General features: G+C 39.3%; 1 protein-coding gene across 1 annotated transcript in view; it reads right to left on the bottom strand.

Moving 5' to 3' along the window:
• Positions 1-22,937, bottom strand: part of PTPN14 (protein tyrosine phosphatase non-receptor type 14) — a 121,428-nt gene that overhangs the window by 26,407 nt on the left and 72,084 nt on the right. The window contains exons 4-12 of the mRNA XM_040611712.1: positions 19,626-19,723; positions 17,340-17,407; positions 14,434-14,504; positions 12,571-12,658; positions 10,005-10,093; positions 8,315-8,402; positions 7,503-7,585; positions 5,101-5,158; positions 1,637-1,715 (exon numbers count right to left, since the gene is read on the bottom strand). Coding sequence (XP_040467646.1) covers positions 1,637-1,715; positions 5,101-5,158; positions 7,503-7,585; positions 8,315-8,402; positions 10,005-10,093; positions 12,571-12,658; positions 14,434-14,504; positions 17,340-17,407; positions 19,626-19,723 — 722 coding nt within the window. The remainder of the gene's footprint in view (positions 1-1,636; positions 1,716-5,100; positions 5,159-7,502; positions 7,586-8,314; positions 8,403-10,004; positions 10,094-12,570; positions 12,659-14,433; positions 14,505-17,339; positions 17,408-19,625; positions 19,724-22,937) is intronic.

Consider the following 22,937-nt stretch of genomic DNA (forward strand, 5'->3'; position numbering starts at 1 on the left):
TAGAATAGAGATAAAGGCATTGACAGTTTTAACATACAAGGACTCATTCAATGGTAACAAAACTTCAAATGCAGTCTGCACCAAGAAATACAGACAGCTTAGTGTACCACAGCTACAGGGAACATTTGGTCTTGGGAGCATCCTTGAGTCACTGAAATGGAACTAAAACAATGCTACTCATGTAAACACTCCCAACAGTTAGCAAAATATGGTCGGTCAGATGCTTGTGGGAGACACGAAAGGGGAAAGAGAAGAAGTGTTTTTGCCCCGGGTGGCAAGGAAGAATAAAGGGGCATCTCCTTCCCCAGCATCCTGGAAGGATTCACTGCTGCTGCTACCTTAAAAATCCAGTGCTGCTGGCCTACGGTAATCCTAGAAGTTCTCTTGTCTTTGCTGTTGATTTGTGCTGTCTGATTTGAAGTAGCAGAGGACTGTGAAATTTGAAATCCTACTTCAGACCAACCAACAGTTTTGAGGATTTGAAGTATAACACAGCAGAGTGATCAAGACTCAGAAAAAAACCCCAACAAAATAAAACCAAAAAACCTCCACTCTACAGATGTAGTAAAGAATATTAAATCCTTCAGCAAAGGATATTTGAGAGGGAATCAAGATAGTAAAGATTGCTCTGGATCACAATTTTACTGCAAGACTCTCTGTGTTGAAAATCTCATAAGAAAAGACTAGCGACTCCCCAAACTCTGAAACCAGCTAGTTCTTCAACAATATAGAGAAGCCTGTGGTAAAATAAAGGGACCTTTGCAATTCCTCTAAAACTCTGAATATCCCTCTGCAGAGCCTCAGCTTCACAGTAAAACAATAGTAGCCACTAGGTCGAATCTTCTACTGTATGCAAGGAACTATACTGAATGGCTCCTTTCAAAACTTATCAAATTCTACCTTAAAATTAGTCAGACCACCATAAATCTAAAACGCTATCAGATATGACTAAGAGCTCCTCTGCTGGCGTGAGCACTTCAATTGTACCTCTGATGAATGTAGCCTAACAGACCTGGCTACATGTATTCCAAAAGGTGGTGTGGTTAAGGGTGTGAGACTCAAGGTGTTTAGGGGCTGGGCTCCATTCCCAGCCTCAATCAAATTAGTCTGGTATCACTTTCGAGAGAATTTATTCATCAAATGTGGGGGAAAAAATAGTTAACCCTCCTTATATCCATAAGGCTAACAGTGCAGGCAGATGTTGGTGAAAAAAATCAGCAGAAACATTATCTAAATGTACAGTTTCATGACTAGGATACTATGCTTTCTCCTACAGTAAAAGATATTTCCTGTCTCCTTTCCCCTCACTCCATTTCTCTCCCTGGCTGCAGCTGGCACTGCCTTTGAGTACAGCCATCATACTTCATTTAGAAATTATTTTTTCAGCTCACTGAACTGGAATACCGAGTTTAAGGTCCATATAATCATGCACAGACATTTTAGAGAAATTTGAAAACTGAAATTGGACTTTAAACAGAAGACTTACTGCAACATTAACTATAAAACTGCTAGCTCTCTTCTAGCAGCAGCTCCCATTTGACCATTTCTAGAGGAAATCTAGACTTAAGGGTTAGGAGCTTCTTTGCATACACATAAAATTGAAGTCCATTAAAGGAAAAATATATGCTCTAAGTACCTTGTGAATTATGTGTTTCAGTGTAGTGTTCGCCACACGGGACATGCATAGGAGGCAGTATAAAAGGATGTTGTCTTGGCTGAAATAAAAGCACAAGGGGAGAAAAAAAAGCATTAGGAACTTCATTTGCTATAATTCTTGCAGCTGAAACAGGAAAAATGTTCTATGTCCTTTCCACTGATTAATGCTCTTTCTTACCCAGCTAAAGAACCATGGTTTGTTATTTCTTTAAAGAATAGAGAATAACATTTTGTAAATTGTTTGCTAAATTTTGTTACAGAGCCCAAAACTGACCAGTTAATACTCCCTTAACCTCAACCACTTCAGACAACAACATCCAGACTCCCAGTTCACTTAGAACTTTTCAAAAGTTTATTAAAAGCCCTTGCCCTTGAAGAATTAAAACAAAACAAAACAATCATGCAATCGGGACAAAAGCAGGAGATGGAACAAATTCAAGGACCTAGAACACTGTGATACAAGCAATAGGAGCACATATGGACTTAAAATAACTCCGCAAATTGCATGAACATCAGATTCCCCAGATAATGAATTGGAACCTTCCTTCAACAATCTGCACTGCAACAAGCTTTTTAACACAAGTATCATGGGGCAATTCAGCAGGATCATCTCCAGCAAAATAAATCACAGCTGATGCCATATTCACCAGCTTTGTCCACTGGTAAACCAATACATTTTGCAATCGAATGTTACCACCTGCACTGTAACGCCCTGCCTGGTGTCACTGAGCGAAGTTTATGAAAATATACTCTGATATATGAAATAGGCAGAAAGAGAAGGAAGACGCTCTTTTCTCATTAATAGATCATCCTTAACAGCAGAATAAGGGCTTTTCATCTAGGCTGATTCAAGCAGTTCAAACTATTAAGGAATACTGTGGATGCCCAAGGCAAGAAAGAAACACCAAATAATTTACCTTTGCATGCACATGAACAAAACGAGCACACGCAAGTTAGCTACTGAAAAGGGGATGGGGAAAGGGTTAAATTTACATTTTCTATGTAAATGGGAAGAAGGAATGAGAATCAAAGAAACTGAGCGCACACATGAGTTTTCGTATACAAAATGGCTGTGTTAAGCCAGAGCTGGAAGATGACAGGAACAATTTCTGCTACAACAATTACTTCCAATGGTATAAACCCTGCTCCCACTGAACAATCTGGGCAAAGGAGCCTGCGCTGACAACATGAGTAGCAGAGCTTAGTCTGGAACAAACCAAGATGTTGGAAAGTCTACCAAATTGGGGGGCAGAGGAAAAGTGCAAGGAAGGAGAAGTGACTTCTGCTGGGAGCGCACAGATCTGGAGCAGACAGTTTTCTTTTTGATAGGTGTTATGGAAGCTATCTGCAAGAAACTAGGGATTTTTTTTTTAAATTTTTTTTTTTGAAGGTCCATCTGCCTCTTCTGATGAAACAGGAAAAGCTTAAGGTCTACAAAAACGTCAATATCCAAATTAAGGATCACTTGGATTTGGTTTTTTTGTTTGTTTTGTTTTTTAAAATCGGCTAATTAAACCATCATATTAAGATCTCCTACTCTGAGGAGTTTTTGCTGGAAAACCAGCATCATTGGGTGGCCTGACAGAAAAAAAACCCAGCATAAAATGGCTTTAAAGTAATAGTTAATAAAATACAGATTCACCATGATGCCAAAACCATACAAAGGGTCTTAATCTGAAAGTAACGAACATGGTCCTCAGTGAAGTGGCAGAGCCTCAACCCAGAGATTCCCCTTCACTTCCCATTTATGACTACTGATTTATTACCATACAAGACAAATGAATAGGTAGGTGTATAAAGGTATGTACAGTGCAGACAACAGTTAGGAGGGCATTTCCCCCCCCCCCCCCCCCCCCCAGAGAGAACTGTTCCAACAAGTTAACAAAACATTTATGAAAAAAGCAGTTGAAAGTTCAATGTGAACGGTTAGCAGCCCACTTTTTATTTGATAGGCACACATTTCTCCCCCTCTTGATGTTCCTGAGACTTTGGGTTTTTTTAAAGACTTGTTACATGCTTATGTTCAAAACAAAGAGGCAGCAGGATGTGTTTTTCCTTTGAAAAAGTAGATTTCCATTTCTCGTATCTAATAGAGAATGCAGGGTTGTTTTTTTTATTCCACTTGTGATATATTTGAGGTCATAGCATAAGAATGCAAACCACATTTCATTTCTTCACCTTCCATTTTTCATAGTCATCCCTAGGGACCAAACTAGCAGATACCAAAAATACTGTAAATATGCCTCAGAGAGTGTAATACACAGCCTGTGAATTGCATCATGACACCTTAGAAACATGCTAAGAATGAAAGGACAAAGAAATCTGAAGCCAGCTACAACAGCTTTCCTGCCAACAGCTGGGAAACACAACATGCAACTTTTAGATCTAATGGACCATATATACGGACACAGAAAAATAGCCTGTGCTGAAACTTGCAAAGATAAAGCTATCTTAATATCACTATCTGCTTAAACCTAATTTTGGAGCATTTTCACAAGCTGTAACCACGCTGTGGGGATATGTTAAGAAAACATGCCAGCCCACATTAGCCTTCTGCCATGCAGCAATAGGCTAATGGAGTTATCACTCTGGGAAGGTCTACAAAGCAGGTATAACCTATATCACACACGAAAACTGGCAACCTGCATGTAGACACTATTGCCTTCTAAGGAATCAGCAGTGCTGTTGCTACTCTAATTTAACAGATTCTGAATTACTGACATACTAGATGTTAAAACTGGATCCATAATAGTGTCCTTAGAACTGATGGGGGTGTGTGTGTGGAAAAAGAAACAAAAAAAAAAAAAAAAAAAAAGACTCGGACTTTTTTGTAAAGATCTCAGAAAAAAGTTGCCAGTTTGGTCAGACTTATAGTGTTTATGGAGATCAGCTAAATAGAAACAAATACAGTTTTTTTAAAAAAACAGCTCTGAATTACAATCCTGTACTGCTTATAACAGTTTTAGTTAAAATCACAGTAGCTTCACACAAAAATAGCCTCTTAACCCAAGGAGTTGGTAAATTGTAAGCAGACTTTATACAAACCCATGAGGAATGGAAGAAACGTGAAATGAGAAGCTGTAAAATTATATAATGACTAGGTCTTGATGTATACAGCACAAGACACTTCAAATTCTTTCTAGAGGATTATTTTCACTACATATTGAAATAACCTCAATCCATTAGAAAAGATGCTCAGTTTCTGCACGGCAAATAAAAATATAATGCCTTGAAGACTGTAATTTTTAATACTCAATGGTGATATTATCCAGTTAAATTAATCAGCCTGGGCAGCCACACCCTTGAAATTCATTCCAATCATATTCCCTACAAGAAATGAGTTAATGCGCTTATATGAAATTTAGAAAGTATTCCATCTTACACAATGCCCCATCCCATTAGAAATGGTATAGACGTTCTTAAAGACCTCATTGAGGCACATACCAAGGATGACCTACTCCAAGTGGGCCGTCGCCGTATAGGAGGAGGAGAACTTGATTGTCTGTGGAAGAGAAAGTAAAAAAGAAATACTAGAAACTACGATATTTCAATTCTGATTCAAGAATGAATGGGGAAAAAACAAGAGATGAAGAATCTGTAAGTACTGCTCATTAATGAGATTAAAAAAAATATAAATAAATGAAAATAATTCAGGTTGTTCTCTAAACACAGGAAGTGTTCCAGTTCTAAAATATACATGCCTTCTGTTCATTATCCTATTTGGCTTACTTGGAAACACAAGAAAGAAAAACTCTGGTTTAAAAATGAATCAAACAAGTCTCTTAAGCAATAAAAACTGAACATGGCACACAGGCACAGTCTCAGGTGACTTAAGGTGAACATTAAAACAACGAGAATTTTCTGAAATTCATAGCAAATCACTCCAAAGCAACGCACACAGATCGGGAGGGGGGGAGCAGGGGGAGGGGGGGTTGCAACTGTTTAGATAATACTAGCAGAGCCACATACAACGTTAGAGTAGCCAGGTGCAGTAGAAGGAACAAGGAGTGTGTGGGGCCGGGGAGGGGGCAAGGGGGGGTGAAGAAAAGAAAAAATAAAGAGGAAGGGAAAGAAACAAGTTGAAGGAGGCAGAAATATAGTGCTTACGTGAAGAGAGGAAAGGTGGAATTTGTCCTCTTAGAGTTTCTGATCTGGTGAATGATGTTATGTGTGATTAGAGGAAATGCACACGGGAAAACAAACAACTATCATTTTAACACAGAGGGCAGGAAAATTATTTGGCTAGAAAACACACATTGGCATATCCTGTCATCAATGTCTGTGGCTCTAATGCAGAAGCTGATACCACATGAAACTGTGGTAAGGAGAGCAGTTCTAATGGCAAAAATACATAGAAACTTGTTCTTTCACTTGGTGACCTCATGGTGTCCCCTATCTTTATCAGTCCAAATATTTGTAAGTTGTATGTGAAGCCGCTGCATACACCTGGTTCATGGTACCCACAAACTTATGGCTCAGTGTTTAGAAATAAGCATGATCAAAAGCTACTGCTCCTGCAGTCTGGATTAGGAACAGTAACAGAACAGTCCTTCTCTGTTGACCCCAATATACAGCTTCAAAGGAGAAATACTCCAGAACGACAGACCACGGTATTTTGTTTTCTTTCTTGACTATCACATGGGAAACAATCAGGAGCTTCCTTTGAACTCAATTCCTCTGAAACCACTAAAATTAAATTTAGGATTGGACTATGGAAATGCATTATATGCTGCTAAAAAATGTCTTTTCTGGTCTTTCACTCACCTCCCAAGAACTGTAAGAGCCACCTGAAATCTAATTAACACTTCTTTTCTGTAAGTTGAAAGATCAGTCTACACAGTTCACCTCACTGGTCTCTCCAATACCCTAACTCACCGTGTGTTAATATAATGTGTGTATACATAATATTAGACAGGTAGACCTTCCCATCTTCCCTTCATAATTTTGGCTTTATTTTCCAACAGATGGCATCACCCAGCTGAACAGATGGGATGTCCAGCCTTAACTAGAGCTGTTGATAGAGATGAGACTTCTTCATATCTTTCCAGCTAAGCCGGTAAGTTTTGCAAGGAAGTCATGTTTCCATTGCTCCACAAACCCAGCACATCATGAAAGTTTCTCAAAATTCTAAACTTTTGAAAGTCAAATTTATGTCAAACTAAAACTGCTGTGTGCTGGCATAAATGAAACATCCTCAACTAAGAAACAGACTTTTGCCTTACAACTAAAGCCTCACAAATTCCTCCTTCAGTTAGAATGAATCCACCGGTGAGAGGACTAGCTAAAGGCCAATCCTCACTAAGTGCTCAAAGTAAGAGCCTAAAGGAGACTTTAGGTTCAGATTTACAGTCTCTGCGGCATTGTGCTAGTATGGCTATGCAGATTAACTTTCCCAGGTGTCCTCCCTTGTTTGGCACACGTAAGCAGCAGATAAATTATACTGCCCAAATTAGAAGTTGACAACCTGTGTTTTTCACCACCCTTGGCTGCTAGCGCATCTGCTACTGCAGTTCACATTTTGGCATGTTAACATACGTCACCTTTCACTCCAGTTTATACTAATACTCTGGGTTATGAACGGCAGAGACCAAGGGCTTCAATTCAAGACTCTCTTTCAGATTTGGCTCTGCTTGGGGAGCATCAAAAGCCTCACAAGGCTTAGATTGAAATTTAATTCTCAATTGCTTTTTCTTGCTGGGGGTTAAAAAAAAAAAAAAAGAAAAAAGGGAAAGGGGCAAAGAACTGACACAAGTGACTAGAAAAAACAAACAAAACCAGACGTGCCAAAACTCAGATCAATTCCAAAGCAGGGTGTCAGAATACAATTCTGAAGAAAGAGTACTCACTCTGTGCAGATTTTATTCTGTTTGTAAAACTTGTGTCTTGCTGCAAACAGACGTGAAATATATTTGGCATTTTCAAGATCATCCTTTAAACACAAGAAAAAAATAGGAAAAAAAAAAAAAGTAATCATTCATTTTTGTTATTCTTTCCAAGAAGTAACAAAGAAGAGTTTTAAAAATCCAGTTGCAGTAACACTTGGTAAGGTCCATCATGTACAGAATCTGGCTGCCAAGAACATGTCTAGTGCCCTCAAGAACATTCAAGGCATTGAATTACTGAAATATAGTGGCATGCCTTTACATGCTGCCACTTCACTGCTAAGTCACAGTAGGAGGGGACGAGGGACAACCACCACCAAAAAAAATAATGGCTCAAGCTTGCTGGTCCAGTTTCTATACTGGCCTTGGTTCAGGGAGACGTGGAGATTTTAAACAGTGCAGAAGAGCAATGCAGCCCTCTGAGTTCCAGTATGTGCACACATGATAGCTTATGCCCAGTTTCTACAACTGCTTATGCTGCTATATTTATGCCAGCGTGAAAGGTAGTGAGGCACTGTGGATGTTTCATCCAACAAGCACTTCATGTTTTTGCAAACTTCCCAGCATAGTATACTTTGGGATGCTTGGAAGAGAACACAAATATTGATGGCTACATGAAGTTAATTTCACTCTCTGCATAAAGTAAAACATGAACTTGAGGGGCAGGGAGGCGTGGTCCTTATGGTGAGTGAGCCACTTTTCCAAAGTGGAATTTTAAAGGTTTATTTTTTATATAAGTAGCTTTCTTGATCACACTGATTAGATCTTTTTCTTACTGTGTGAAAGAGTACATTCTCTTCTTTGTTGATCAGCTCTAGAACAATTGAAGACTTGTTATGTGCTATATTCCCAATGTCATTCCACCTGTAGAGTAAAAAAACGCAGTAGTTTGCCAACACACACATTCAAACATTTCACAAACATATTAAGAATCCCTTAGTCAACATTAGTCTCATTTTATGGGAAAGCTTTTCAGTAGCTGTTTGGTGAAGAAACATGGTCAGAAAAATAAGGAAGTCATGCTCTGATTAAAGAAGAAACAGATATTCAGACCTTAACCCAAAGCAGGAGAGTTTATAAAAACACCAATTTGAAGACTCACCATAGAAATACATTGAAAATACATTAATGATAAACATTTTACAGAACTGTGGCATTTTCTAACTGATTTAGCTTTTTTTAAAAAAAAATACTGCCGTTCTTCTCCAAATGCTGTTTCCAACTTTCCTCCAGTGTCAATTCTTAAAGAAGGTTAAGTTGACAACATGGTTATGTAGGCTATGCATACCATGTTAATACTCTGGTTTTATGTTTGCAATCTTTTTTTTTTTTCCCAAGTAATTGTCAGGTTACCCAAGATCAGAGTCATAATCTTCTTACAAATAGCTGACAGACATTTGCGTACATTGCATGCAATCCATGGGGATGGAAAGGACTTGTTTGTTCTGTTTGCAGCATGCATTCCTCTTCATGTCATGGCAGGATGTTTGAAGTGCATGTTTCCAAAGAGTAAGGATCCCAGCACCGACTATCATTTCTACATGTAAACTTCTTGATTTTGTCACCTGGCACACTTAAATTAGCTTGTTTCTTCTCAAAATTAGATATGCAAAACATCAGCTGTGTGAAAAAAGGAGCCCTAACATTTTTGAAGATGACCACTGAAAGCCCTTTTAAGGCAAAAAAAGCCAACAATCCAGCTTAAGTCTGATACAAAATTTAGCTACAGACTAAAAATTAGTGCAGCTCATAAACCGTATCTTTTTGGCTGCACGAATGTTCATTTTCTAATAACAGGAACTAGTAAAAATCCACCTCAAGTTAAAACAACAACAATAACGGAAATACCCACAAGAACAGTAGCCAAGAAGAATAGGTGAAACCCTAGCCTCCCTGGAATCATGGAGATTTCTAGCAACATTTTTATACAGAACAAGCTTTCATAAGAAGTCACAAAACCCACAAAAAGTTAATGGAAAGGTTTAAGTGATTCTTAATAACCAAAACAAACATCAGAACAAATAAACAAGTGACACAGCCAGGCTTTTCAAAATTACAGAATGAGAAAATTCAGCTTTTTTTAAGTGGGATACTTAAATATGGCAATCAGATTTTCAGAAATATCGAGTGCCTAGGCTGCCAGCTGTGAGGTTTAACAGATTTGCATTCAGAAGCATCAAAGAAGCAGACATAAAGGCAAGAAAAGGGATCAAAGCCTTGTAAGTAGAATAAGATACATGACAGATAACTACATCTTTCTGGCCGTCAAACCCATTCACAGACATCAGAACTTGTTCTTTATCACATCTCTTATGGCCAAGAGGCCAATCCTGAAAACAGTGATGTGACTACTCCTTAGTTAGAGGATTCGCACTATTGAAGTCACATATGTAAGTAAGGAAAAAACCCCACACATGGAGCTCTCAAAAGCAAGTAGCTTTCAATGCAGAAGACCCTAGTTTTTACCTATAAATCACAGTTGTCCTTCCAATTCTGTTTTTTATGAAGATACCCATGAAGAAAATACCAAGGCGTGTGTCATTTCCATGATTATCCTGCAAAGAAAGGATAATATATCTAGTTTAATAAAGAAACTGGCCAATACATGCATATGAATGCATGCTGAACTACCGAAGAGAAGCCCTTTTCAGGATGAAGGCAGGACTAACCCTTGACTAACCTACATATTGCTGCTTGATCAGACCCTGATGTTCATTATTTCAAAGCAGTTAGTCCTTAACTAGATTCGTTCCGTTGATTAGTGACAACAGACAAAGGCTAAACAAGCCCAAGGTTCTCTATCACGCACAGCACAAACTGGCACTCATTGTATAATACCCCCCATTCCCTACCACTGTTATTATAGCTATCTAGAGTGTAGTATGACTTGTCGCATGACTACCAAAAGCAATAGTTCTCTTTCACATTCATAGTATTTCTCCAGTTATCTGTTAAAACATGTAGAGATTTCAGAAAACCACACCTGGAGATGGAATCCCTCTCAAAAGCTATACTCTTCACGTCTCCTTTAAGTAGTCCAGGCAGAAGTTCACAGCATGTCACCCTAAAAAGTACTTGCATCTCTGTACAGACACAGCCTCCACTGGTTTTCAGCTATTGGGTTAAATATGCATCTGCATGCACCACGATGTCCACCGTTATTGCATTGTTTTTCAGAAGTTCTATTATTTTGTGCCTATCCATGTCTCCTTGTGGGCTCCTGTTTGAAAACCATGCGCTCCTGTTCCATTTTGCAATCAGTGGTTTTCTTCACAATGTTTTTTTCTTGTTTTTTTTTGGTTTTTTTTTTTTTGCTACAGAAGCTTAATGCTGTGGACAGAGGGTTTTCTACATTTATCAACAAAACCAGCTCCCCCTCAGCTGCATATATAGTACTTGATCCACACTTTAAAGCAGTAAATGAAAATCATGCTAATACAAGGAGTGTGGTTAAAAAGAGTTGCTAGAAGAAAGGATATGAGAGAAGTTAATGGACTACACATAAGCAAAGTCTAGAAACTGTCAGGCACCCCTGCATTTTAAGAGATCAGATTAGAGCTGTTCTCCTGGCCTTGCTGTACTTGATCCCTGGAAGGCAGCAATGGAATATCTGCACCTGTTTCTAACTACTAAGTGTTAGGCCTTTTGCAAACAAATGATGGATGCCAATTTTCAAGCTCCAGCCTACACATATGCCAGCGTTCTTCCACATACACTACAAGTCAGCAGAGGTCCTACGGCTGACAGTCTTCAGTTCAGTCTGATTAGAGGACTACACATTCCTCTGCCTTGTTCCAGAGGCAGCTTTAGAAGGCAAAAATATTGGGAAAACATTGGGGAAAAATGTATGTATTTGTACACATATAAATACATCTGTGTGTATACACACAAGTATCTATATAGAAAGAAAAATGTATTTCTAATAGCATTTTCTAATAGTAACAAGAGAGAAATCTTTCCCTTTTTCTCTTTGAATGTAGTTCTACTTGCCTGCAAGGCCAGCTCTTTGATACAAGGGTAACACCTTCCTGCAATTTTGCTAAGCACCCAGTCCACTGTTCATATTTATCTTACTGACATGCAATAATATCTAATGATTATTCCAACACAGAAATGCTTTGCAGCAGCATGTAGCATTAATATGAATTAATTTGAGGAAAACATTGATTTCATTCCTTGGCAATAAACATTCCATCATTTTTGTTGTTGGGTACAAAGTTTTTTGCTTTTTGGTTCCTGCCATTCAGGCCAATGTTGAGACTGGCCAAAGGGTCAATGTTGATTTCAGCAGAAAGGTTTTTTTGTTTAGTGTGGTGTTTTGTTTGTTTGATTTGGTTTAAAATTCCACTTAATCTTCAACTAGGAGAAAACCTGGTAGCAGTCCACCACTTACAGTGGCTGGTCTGGTTAGCAAAGAGAAACAAGTCGTGTTGGCAACAGCAGTTTTCAGTTTCTCAGCACAACTTTATCACGGTGGCATGTGCTCCATAAGGCCAGACAGACCATCCATGGCAGAAAGGGGCTTCCAGCAAAAGGAAGCAACTACAAATGCAAAATAAACCTTGAAACCCTCCCTCAGTTTTAAATGTGTGAAGGACCTGTGTGCACATACAGGAAACTAAGGAAAAGCAAAGCTAATGCCTGGTAAATAGCAACTGAGAAACACATGAAAAGGTCTTGTCTTCCTATCCTGCTAAAGAAGACCAAAGCTGAGGTTCATTTGCCCCAGTCACTCTTCCTCAGAAAGCACCCAAAGAAAAGCAAAGAGCATCTCTTCTTGCCCAGTGAGCGGGCCCTAGCACACAGCAACCTCTTCTGTGAAAAGGATTTTCATGGAAAAGTAACACCGCAGGCCTGAGACACCCTCACGCCGCAGTGTCCATTCAAACTACCAGCAGTCATTTCACCCTCCAGAACAGTGAAACAAGTCCTGTCCCTTTTGGCCAAACACATCTTGCACATGTTCCAAAGGTGGCTGCAGACTTCTGCATCATTTGATTCAGAGGTTCCTTTATAACATACACTAACATACCTTCACAGGGAAAATTTCCTGTCCAAAACCATCAAGGCGTTCCACTTCATTGATGTACATTAGCTCAGCCTCTGCTGCTGTAATACCACTGCAATTAGAGTAACAAAAGGCAGCAAAAGGTTCAATATATATAGATACACAAAAAATACTAATGAAAAAATAGGAGATTCACAAACTACTTTAGAAGACACTTTGGAGATGCTGCCTAGAAATGCACAATACAAAACTAATTTTCAACATTAGGATCATAATCAGCAAGGGGAAGAATTTCACTAAATGTTGCTAAGGTAAGGTACAAAGCACAGTTCAAATTAAAGGAGGAACAAACTGAACTGATCCTATTACTCAGTTTCCTCTGTACACTTCAAATGTTTTCCAGGCTTTATTAAAACATCACGCCATTGCATCAGGTTTTGTCTAGTTATGGATGGCCAGTTTGAGCCATATGGGTCCTACATTTTGCATACTACACTTCGCAGAACTATACTATTTGCATAAATAGTATACAAGTCCACTGAAGCTCCTTAAAATGACTTAAAAGGGAGGACATTTTCAAGTTGGCTGTTCAAAACCACAGGCACTAAATCCAAATGTTGAGCAGACTCTCTTTCATAATAGAGAATAAACCAGCTGAAAAACTTTTACACACGTGTCTACACATGCTCCTGTCACAGCTCAGGAATTCAGACAGATTTCAGTTCTCAAAAGCAGGTCAGAATAGATTGCAGGTTGCTCCAAAAGAAGGCCACTATTAATGTTTCTCCTCTTTGCTCCTCCTTACCACAGCTTACAAACAGAAATATAGGAACTGAACGAATACTTGGGAGAAAGAGGGAGAGAAAGGAGGCGCAATGTGATCTACCTGCTGAAGTGAGGATAAGTATTTGCTCTTTGTGTTGCAGAAATAGCACCAAAGAGCACAGCAGGGGAGGGAAATCTTTCCTTTCAAGTCTGTGAGTTAACCAAGATCACACAAGCAGTCCGTGGCAGAGAGAGAACAGAACCATGCCTGTTCATGGCCAGCCTGGAAACTAATCCTTTGGTTGCATCAAAGCCCCAAGCTTGCATTGAAACTCAGACTGAGAATCATCTTACGCTCCGAGATTGGCATTTACCCCTTGACTACCATTTTCCGTCATGTAATGGGGAGTGCTGCACCCTTCACATAATATTCCTTTTGCATTTCACATAATAAAACTTTAAATGCAAATTCACAACATAGCACAAAAGATTATTTCCAATGACATACAGGCACTGCCGTTTTTCTAAGAACAGCACTCTAGACATTTGAATACTTCCACCACCGAAACACCTAGATGACGTGAAAGAAGCTTGCTTACAAAGAAGGCATTTGTACTGAAGCACTAATACATATACACCCTAGCTCATTAACTAGTAACACCATGTTGTATCTTTTCCACAACAAGACTTAAAACCCAGCTCCTGCTATTCTCATTTCCATTACATGGAGAGCGTGTGTGTCCCCCTGTCTCTTGAATGAGAGAAACCCCTTGGACCACCCCCAATCAAGTCACAGGGGCTTTTACCATCAGGATTTAAATGAAACCAAGAAAGGAGTCTACTACATATTGTAAATAGTATTACACATGCTCATTAAGCTTTATGGTGCAAATGCTCGTTTATTTAGGATTAAGCTCCTCAGCCATTTTGTGTTCACAGGAGGCAGGTAATCTTTTGTAATAGACTAATTAACAATCCAGTGAGACGTAGCACAGTAACAAAATTAAGATAGGCTAGCTCACCCCTGCCACATAAGCATGAGGAGGAAGGGAAGTACTAGAAGGACAATGACAATGAAAAAAAAAATTAAAGAAAATCCAAACCTCAACACGTCAAGCTCACCTGTGAGTTCGGTGCTCCTGAGCAACCTTTTGAGTCAGCTCCTCCAAGACAGCTTCATCCTGGGTCCAATCCTGTAAGAATATGAAGTAGCACTGAAAACTAGACATCCAAAGAGAGACAAAACTCAACACAAGAAAGGAATTATGACAGCAGATGTTCATGCTCTTCCAGGAAGTTACAGAGAGAGAACTTATCACCAAACTGCACTGAAAATTCAGAGCATGGGATGCTGAAAATGTGCAAGGAGAACATAAGAGTCTGATTTTTAAAAATTTTTTTTAATATATGTATCTTCTTTGGGGATCCTAAAAAGGTACTGTTAAAAATAAGGCTAAGGTGGTTACCATTCTACAGTAGAGCACAGAGTACAGAGCACTGATATGTGATCTTTTCCTGGATAAGGACCAAACAAGTCTTTAAAAACACTTGAAAGGTTACAAATCAATATATAACTTTTAAAACAACCCAAAACACTGCGTAGACCATGAAAAATGAAGTCATAGGTATTTTCTGTCCTGCAACCTACAAGTGCTCCCTTTCCCATGTTAAAAGGGATTGGAAGTTCTGCTACCTCATCAAATATGGAATAAAACGTACTTTATGCTTACAACACATTTCTGAGCAGAAACTTTTATCTTCTGCAAATTTAATAATGTGTGGTAGAAACAATTCTGAAATAATTGGGAGCAAGTTAATAAAGGAAGTCTGCTTGTAAATTCAAGGCGAAAAAAAAAGGAAGCTGAAAAAACTTTCTTGCAAAACCTCAAAGTTCTTATTTTTATTTTAAAAGCCTTAAGGCTGCATGTAATGTACTCAAATACACTGCCTGTTTCTTGCTCAATGGGGCCCTCCCTCTGATATTTGCTTCTGCCACAAAAAAATGTGAAAGTGTGCTAATGAAAAATGGCATGGTACATGCCTATGCACAGCTACACACCTGTGGGGTGTACTGTGTACATAACTTTGTTCTTTTTGCTGCTGAAGAAATGCCATTTGACACAGATTGTAGCCTCACAAGATCAAACAGTACAAATATAGCTGCCCCTCCCTCATCCACAAGCTCACTTCACTAATGAATTTATAGCAACGTTCTTGTTGGAGGCTCTTTCTACGCCTGAGATTCACTCAAAGCCTCCCACTTACTTCAGGACTAGTTTATATCTGCAGCACTTAGCAACTGTCACTGAACTTGCAGTGAAATATTTACTATTCTGTTATCCACTCCTCCCCATAAAAGCAGAAACAAGTAGTTAAAGAAATGTCTAGAGAAACAGTTGATTTAAGATTAGGCTTCTGAAGACTGTAGGAAGCAGACACTTTGCTGATCTTGTTAAGTAGTAGCATGGATGAAAGGCAAGATACCACAAAGTGAGTGCAAGCAAAACGGAAGAGAGCTGACCACGCCACCATGTAGGCAGCTGACTCAAAATTGGGGGTTCTAGGAGTTGAACCCAAAAAGTAAACTGCTGAACCACATATAAATTAACCACCTGAAAGCTCCTCCAGAGGCCTAAACCCTCCTGTTTTTTTCCTGAATAGAAAAATTATACCAGTATTTTTGAAAGAACTTCGCATGAGTTCAGCAATTTACAAAGCAAGAGCTTGACAACACATGTCTCTCGCCGTCTGCATTTGCAGCCATCTTCTTTCCCACTTAGGCTATCATACACAAATTCGTAAAGCATCGTCTATACACAGGATCATCAATTACTTATCAATAGATAAAGGTGGCCTACCAAAGAAATCCTGCTCCACTAGTTGGGCTAACAGAAGTTTCTTGGTGAAAGGTCAATATCGAAGCCACATTCTAGCTACACAAGGCATATTCAGATCTCTATGCATTTATTAATTCCCCTTCTTCCTGCTGACTCTCTTTTTCAGCTGGTATTGAACTCTGTCTACCAGCTCAAAATTGCACTTTCACTTCAAGACCTGTCAGCTTTTTGGACTTGAAAATGGACTATCCACTGCAGTTCCTGTAATAAGAGCACCAGTAAATGGCATGAAACGCTTCTGGAAGTGCCTTTCTCAAGCCTTCAAATCACAGTGAGATGAATCATTCTCCCTCTACCGCTCCACTAATTGCAGAGGGAAACCAGATGCCTTAACTTCTAGGCAGCTATACTCAGGGCATGGGAATCCCACCCCACTTCCATTTTTTTTTTCCCCAGTTAGCAAGAATTCCACAATCTTTTACATTTTATGAAGTGTACACTCAACACACATGCTGATGGACTTGCTCATCTAAGATAAAGCCAGCCTTAACCTCAGCAGGCTTTTTTTCCCCACCTCTAATCCATCCTCCCAGAGAAGTTCAATGTCATGGACTGCAAGTGCTTGGCATTTGTAATCAGAGTCATTAGTGACCTAAACCACCTCCCTCAGCATTCAAGTTATTTGCTAGTTTCCAATGTAAATGTAAAACAAATGTACATCACAGTCCCTGGAGAACATTTGGAGAAGACTCGATTCATGCTTCGCTTCAGTCTAATAGTCAGTTGATGTAAATTCACATTCTCTTGAGGAAAGGCTGCATGATTTTTCCTGTGACACAACATTTACCATATGAGCAGCCCTCATATCCTCTTGTTATGTCATGGTACTAATACTACAGTACTGCTAGTAAACATCTTTTTAAATTGCTGCAAATTCTTTTTTGATTCAAAGTAGTACATTTTTTTTTATTGATACCTATTCCTAGTAAAGGCTTAAGGAAGTGAAAAAGGCTAATTTTCCATAGCATCTATTCATTCAGATGCAAGCAAGTATATTGAAGGTTTTGGGGAGCAAAGTTTATTTCCACTATTCAGGCACTGGTGCTTTTACTCTGTTATCAACAAAGCCATCTCTGAGGCATGGAGAAATTACTCATAAAAGACCACAAAAGAAGGGGATAAGGAACTCACCATAGGAAACAAGACATATTCTCGGAGGAAGTCATGAGATTCAAACTGATTATAGTCTCCAAAATCCGCTGGAAAAAACAACACAGTTACTCATTTTAGCATCTTCCACACGTTAAGACCACACAGCCTTTGCACAGATGCTTAATTTCACGTGGGCAAACTCTCTCTGAAGCCACAACTCAGCACAAAGATTCCTGCTTGTACTTAAGCTTTTAACACGGAGGTCTGAAAATAACAGTGTTATTACCAGAGATCAAACAACAGCCACCAAGTAATTTCTTTCTTTTGATCTCTGATATTATGACCATTTGCAGTACTTAACCATCAGGAGTGTAAGAGTTCCTTTTTCTGTAGCCTTCACGAGCTAACACCATCATCTAACAAGGCTGGGATTGCTCAGCCTCTTTAAAAACAGTGTGCATTTCTGCTTCTCCAGTGTTTCCAACCCTGACCAGGCAAAAGCCCCAAAATTCAACCTACCTCTGTTCCAATTCTGTACGCAATTGCACAGAAGATGCTTGATCTTACAGCTTAGGAGGTTAAAATACACTAGCCAATTCTATTAAAAATTTTCAACAACCATCATGACTTGCAGGGGGACAGGGGAGGTCTCATCCTTCTACAGCCAACATAATACAGGCACCGTGTCATTTGAATTGACTGGACCACATATTTCTTTTTTCTTTTCTACTCCTTCTACATCTCTTTAGGAGGTACTCATCTCCATGCTCACATACATATGTGAGGCTGAGGGTTCTTGTCTAAATGTCGTTGTAACTGTGAAGTTTTGAAAATGCTTTCTAAAGGCTAAACTACGTTAAAAAATACAAAAAAACCCTATATTTATCTATCTGCTAAATACACAACAGCTTATATCAAAAGAATATCTTGCCAGGAGGTTTTTATTTTATATTAATTGAACTGGATAAAACGCCATCTACAAGATTCTCATATTATAGAAGTTGGAAATCCCCACTATAAATCATATTATCTAAACATTCTTTCAAAGCTTCATAACAATTTCATGTATTGCAGGATGCCAAAAATGCAGTTTCATCTTGTTTTCACCTCAGAGTTATGTTTTAGCATAAACAGAAAGAAATAAAAATGGACATGAATCAAAGTCTGTAAGTTTAAAAGAAATAAGTATTTCAAATATCTCCAGTTGCATCACATGCAAAGGACAGGGAGTAATATAAGGTCAGAATAAAGCAAACAGGATTAAGTGCAGTGTTCTGATGCAAGTCTTTGAAATATAATAGATTACATGGAAAATTCAGAATAAAAGTGATTGCTTTAAACTGATTATAAAGACTGACTCTCAAAATCAGCAAAAAGCTCCAAAAACACAGGATGGGTGAAACACATTCAGTATCTACTTAGCCCTTACTTACACACTGGAACAAATTCATTTACCTAAATTGCAAAATTCAGTATGGAACCTTATACATCTATTTTCCTTGAGCAATAAACATTTCAAGATTTGACAGGAAACACTTTTTCCTCAATTTTAAACCAAGAAATAAGACACTAAAATTGAATTTCTATTGCTCTAAGAAAGATCATATTAGCATTACTCTCCATTGAACCTTTAATTTTCAAGACTCAGCTCTTCATGTTTGCTATTTATGTATACACTTCCCCCTTCCCTCCCATCAGAGGATATGCCCAGAGTATGACTGTTTAAATGCTACCTTAGTTCTCAGAGTCAGTTGTGGATAGACTGAAACATCCTTTCCCCAAATACAGGGCTTCTTCCTCTGCCATACACATTATATGAGCCCACTTTTATTGATGTACTTAGGAGGCTCAGAATAAAAATCACATTGTAAGTAGTAGTTTATTATTAATTTATAACTCACATAATTATGGTCATGTGTTCTTTCATACTTCAGATAGCACTATACAGCAAAATGAGTTTTTAATTAAAGGCAAAATTAAAGCTGCTGCTATGCTCTTTGATGTAATTGCATTTCAAACCAGAGAACGTGAAGCAAATTCATTATTGCAAAGCACTCCGTGGTTGGGGTTGGAAGAACTGGAGTTTTGTTCAGGTTCACTTATATGGATTGTAGAAATAAGAAAGTTGAATGCTGTGATGTGGTCCATCATTCCCTCCCTAAGGGCATTTCATCAACGGCAGTCTACCTATGCACTCTAAATCAATAGAAGACCCAGCTGTTGTCAGTAGGAGTCATACAAGGCCTTAGTTAGCGCCCAGTCAACATACAGAACAAACCAAAAAAGCCAGTGTTGGAAAAGGGCTATCAGGTGAAGTCATCTTACCTTGCACTGCCAAACCAGCTAGTCGAATTCCTTGCTCCAATGAAGAAAGTAATCGACCATCAAGAACATCCTTTTTCACTTGTAGGTAATACTGATATCTACAAACAAAAAAAGGAACACAAATTAGAACATCTATATCTTTGTACATTTTCTACAGAACAAAAGACTGCTTGCTGAAAGCAAGAAAAACTCACCACAAACAGGTCAGGCTGTTAAACAGCAGTCTGTACCTGGCTTCAGAAGTTCCACATTACCAAAACAAATCAATGTGATCCCTACATGTGCAATGCTTCCAGGTGGAGGAAAAGGGAAATAAAAAGTTCTAATTTGCATTCCCTAGACCACACAGAAGAGGGACATCTACTAGGAATACCTCCTCCCTTCGTTTTGTAGAGGTTACTGAAGACCATGCAATCACCAGTACCAAAAGAGGCTGTTCTATATTTCTTCTGTTGTTTTTGCTCCAGAGTTAACATTTTGATAGAAGAAACAGAATTTTAGCAATATACTTTGGCCTACTGACATAACTTTAACTGTGGCCCATATGAAGGTTTTTTAAATTGGCATCTCTCATCTGTAAGGATGACTTAGATACACAAATCAAGCAAAACCAGATTCTAGTATCATGCACTTGCTGAACTGCAGTAACTAATCGCAAGACAAATTGTTAGCTTTAACCATAGTAACAAAACTCGCACATTTCACCTTATATCTGCAATAGAGTAAATTATGACAAACAAGCAGCTTTCCATGAAAAGCTTAAGAAGTTACTGTCTCCATCCGTGCATCTCTCCCATCTGCTGAACCGGACCAGACCTACAGCAGAATTGGCCAATTAGCACGGATACGTACCAATCCCTCTGGGATATCAGGTTAAAGTTCAGTGGAGACAGCTTCGTTATAAAGTTGAGTTACAGTGGTATAATGATCTCATGCCCATCAGCTTAAACATTTGATGCTGACACATATAACTCAGCTGACAAGCAACTCCTCATCACGCCTGAGCCCAAAGGTAGAGGCACTGTACCAGTGTAGCCACAGCCCGTGTGTGCACTCAGCCTCGTGCACCCAACCCCCAGACCTGCAGATAGTAACTGATGCACCTGGGTGACCCCAGTTCGGAAATCCCCCCAAAAAGGGTTTTCTCAGGCTGTGACCAGACATGCCAGTCTGGCTGCAGCTGAACCAGGTTATAAGGCTGCCACTCCAGCTGCATGCCTGCTCAGCCCCCAACACAAAAGGCATCTGCTTAAAGGGTCATGGATTTAAAAAACATAATTGCTTGAAATAAACTGGATTAGAAAGAAATGATACACAAGCATAACAGCCAGTCTCAGAGACTGCAAGCTCTGCAAAGCAGACAGCAAAGAGTGGTCAGAAAGGCCAGGGGCAGTAAACTCCTAACTGGACCCATCTGCAACCAGCACACCACATCTGACCTTACCTTTAAACTGTTGGGAATAGCAAAGAAACTTCCTAGTCTTTTTTTGGAGTTTAAGTCACCTTCCCAGTCCCAACGGGAAAGGAAGAGCCACTGTAACATCACCCATGTTACACAGGGACTGCACTGCCTTAACTATACTCACAAACGTTACTGTTTAATTCTGTGCGGAGGCGTTAGAAAATACCTACGTGCTTCAAAACCAGTATAACCCAAAGCCATGCTTTGAGGGCTATTCATCTAATGCAGCATTTCACATTTTTTCTTCGGTTAACTCTTCCGTCAGTGATGTGAGATGCAGTAACTTGCCACTAGACAGCACCAACGCTCTGACCAGACCCATACTCCGAAGGCAGCAGGGTGTTTAGAGGCTCCAAGCACTGCTGGGCACAGAAATCCTCTCAGGGAAGGCCTCTGCACATATTCTTCAAGTTCCCTTCAGGGTTCACAATTTTTACGTGTGTGTAAAAGGTAATTGTTGGGTTACTGGTTTTAGGCTTCCTCTTCCTCTCTCTCCCCCACAAAAGGCTGAAGAACATTCTCAAACAGGAAACATATAATCTAAAATGTTTATAGAGTTGGCTTTCTCACAGTCTAACGAAGATTAAAACCTTAGGAGGTTTTGAACTTTGATTGAGAGAGGCAGTGTGAAAAGCATACGGCTGCTCAGCTTAAGCCCTGTGCTTCAGCCCCAGGTTCCACACTTGCTCGTTCCAAGAGACAAATTAGCTTGTTTCCACTTCTTTGCAATGACTAAATCCCAATCCTGAAAACGCACAATGCTTTCACAGAAGCTTGACATAAGCTGCTTTATCAAGTATGCAGGTGTGCATTTGCTGAATCTGGTCTTCAAGACTTGTAATCCCAAAAGCAGGCTATTTATGTCAATGCTACATATGTATGCACGAGTTTCATATTCTAGTCTGACAGAACAAAAGTAAAATCCACAACTGCCGTAAAGTTAGAGCTATGGTTAAAACAAAGTTAGGAGACTATATCAAAGTCAAAACAGTGTAAAATCTTACAGTGACATCCTAGCTTTACAGAAGTCAAGAATGTCACCAGCTTCAGTGGAGCCATTTCAACCACAGTGTCTGCAGAACTATACATAAACCACAGAAAGGATTATTTAGGTAAGCATCGAAAAAAATACAGCGTCAATGTAGTTACTGTAGTATCAATATTATGACCAAGACTTTCAAAAGAAACAGTGATGTGGAGTTTTAGTCACAATTTTAGTTGCCAATAATTCAGAAAGATTAAGATAAGACAGCAGTCAGCACCCATTTTATGAGAAAGATGCCCATTTACAGATGTTTCATCCTGATTGTCAGAGCCAGGTCACATTTAAAAATCTTAATGGGGACATTCCACAGTATTATGGTACAGCACTGCATTTATTAATCCTGTAGCAGAATAAAAGTTTAGGATTTATATATTGTAGGTTGACATGCTGCAAGAGTTTAACAGGCATATATAACTAGTGCTCTGACATGAAGTGTATCCATCAGGAGAAACCTCATGGAGAAGGCTGGCAGCTTTCACAGACAAACACACTGAAAAGTGGTCACCTGCTATAGCTCTGACACCTTTTTCAATGCAAGCACCAAGGTAAACTGAAGACGACTGAGGCAGAAACCTACAGTCCGTATCAGCTTCAACTATACTCCTGGACTGACAGTGACAAGGGTCACACACCTAAGGTGTCCCCTGATGTCTCCTTTCACTGTGGCCACATACGGCACGAACTGGGATATCTCCTTTCACAGGGCAGGAACTGGAGTGGCCAATTCCACTGTTCAGGAAGAGGAGGAGCATACCCTGGAGGAAGCTCTGCTAGAAGGCTCTAATAGCTCTGCCAGCCACAGATT

This window comes from Falco naumanni, chromosome 12 (assembly GCF_017639655.2).
Source record: "Falco naumanni isolate bFalNau1 chromosome 12, bFalNau1.pat, whole genome shotgun sequence".
NCBI lineage: Eukaryota > Metazoa > Chordata > Aves > Falconiformes > Falconidae > Falco > Falco naumanni.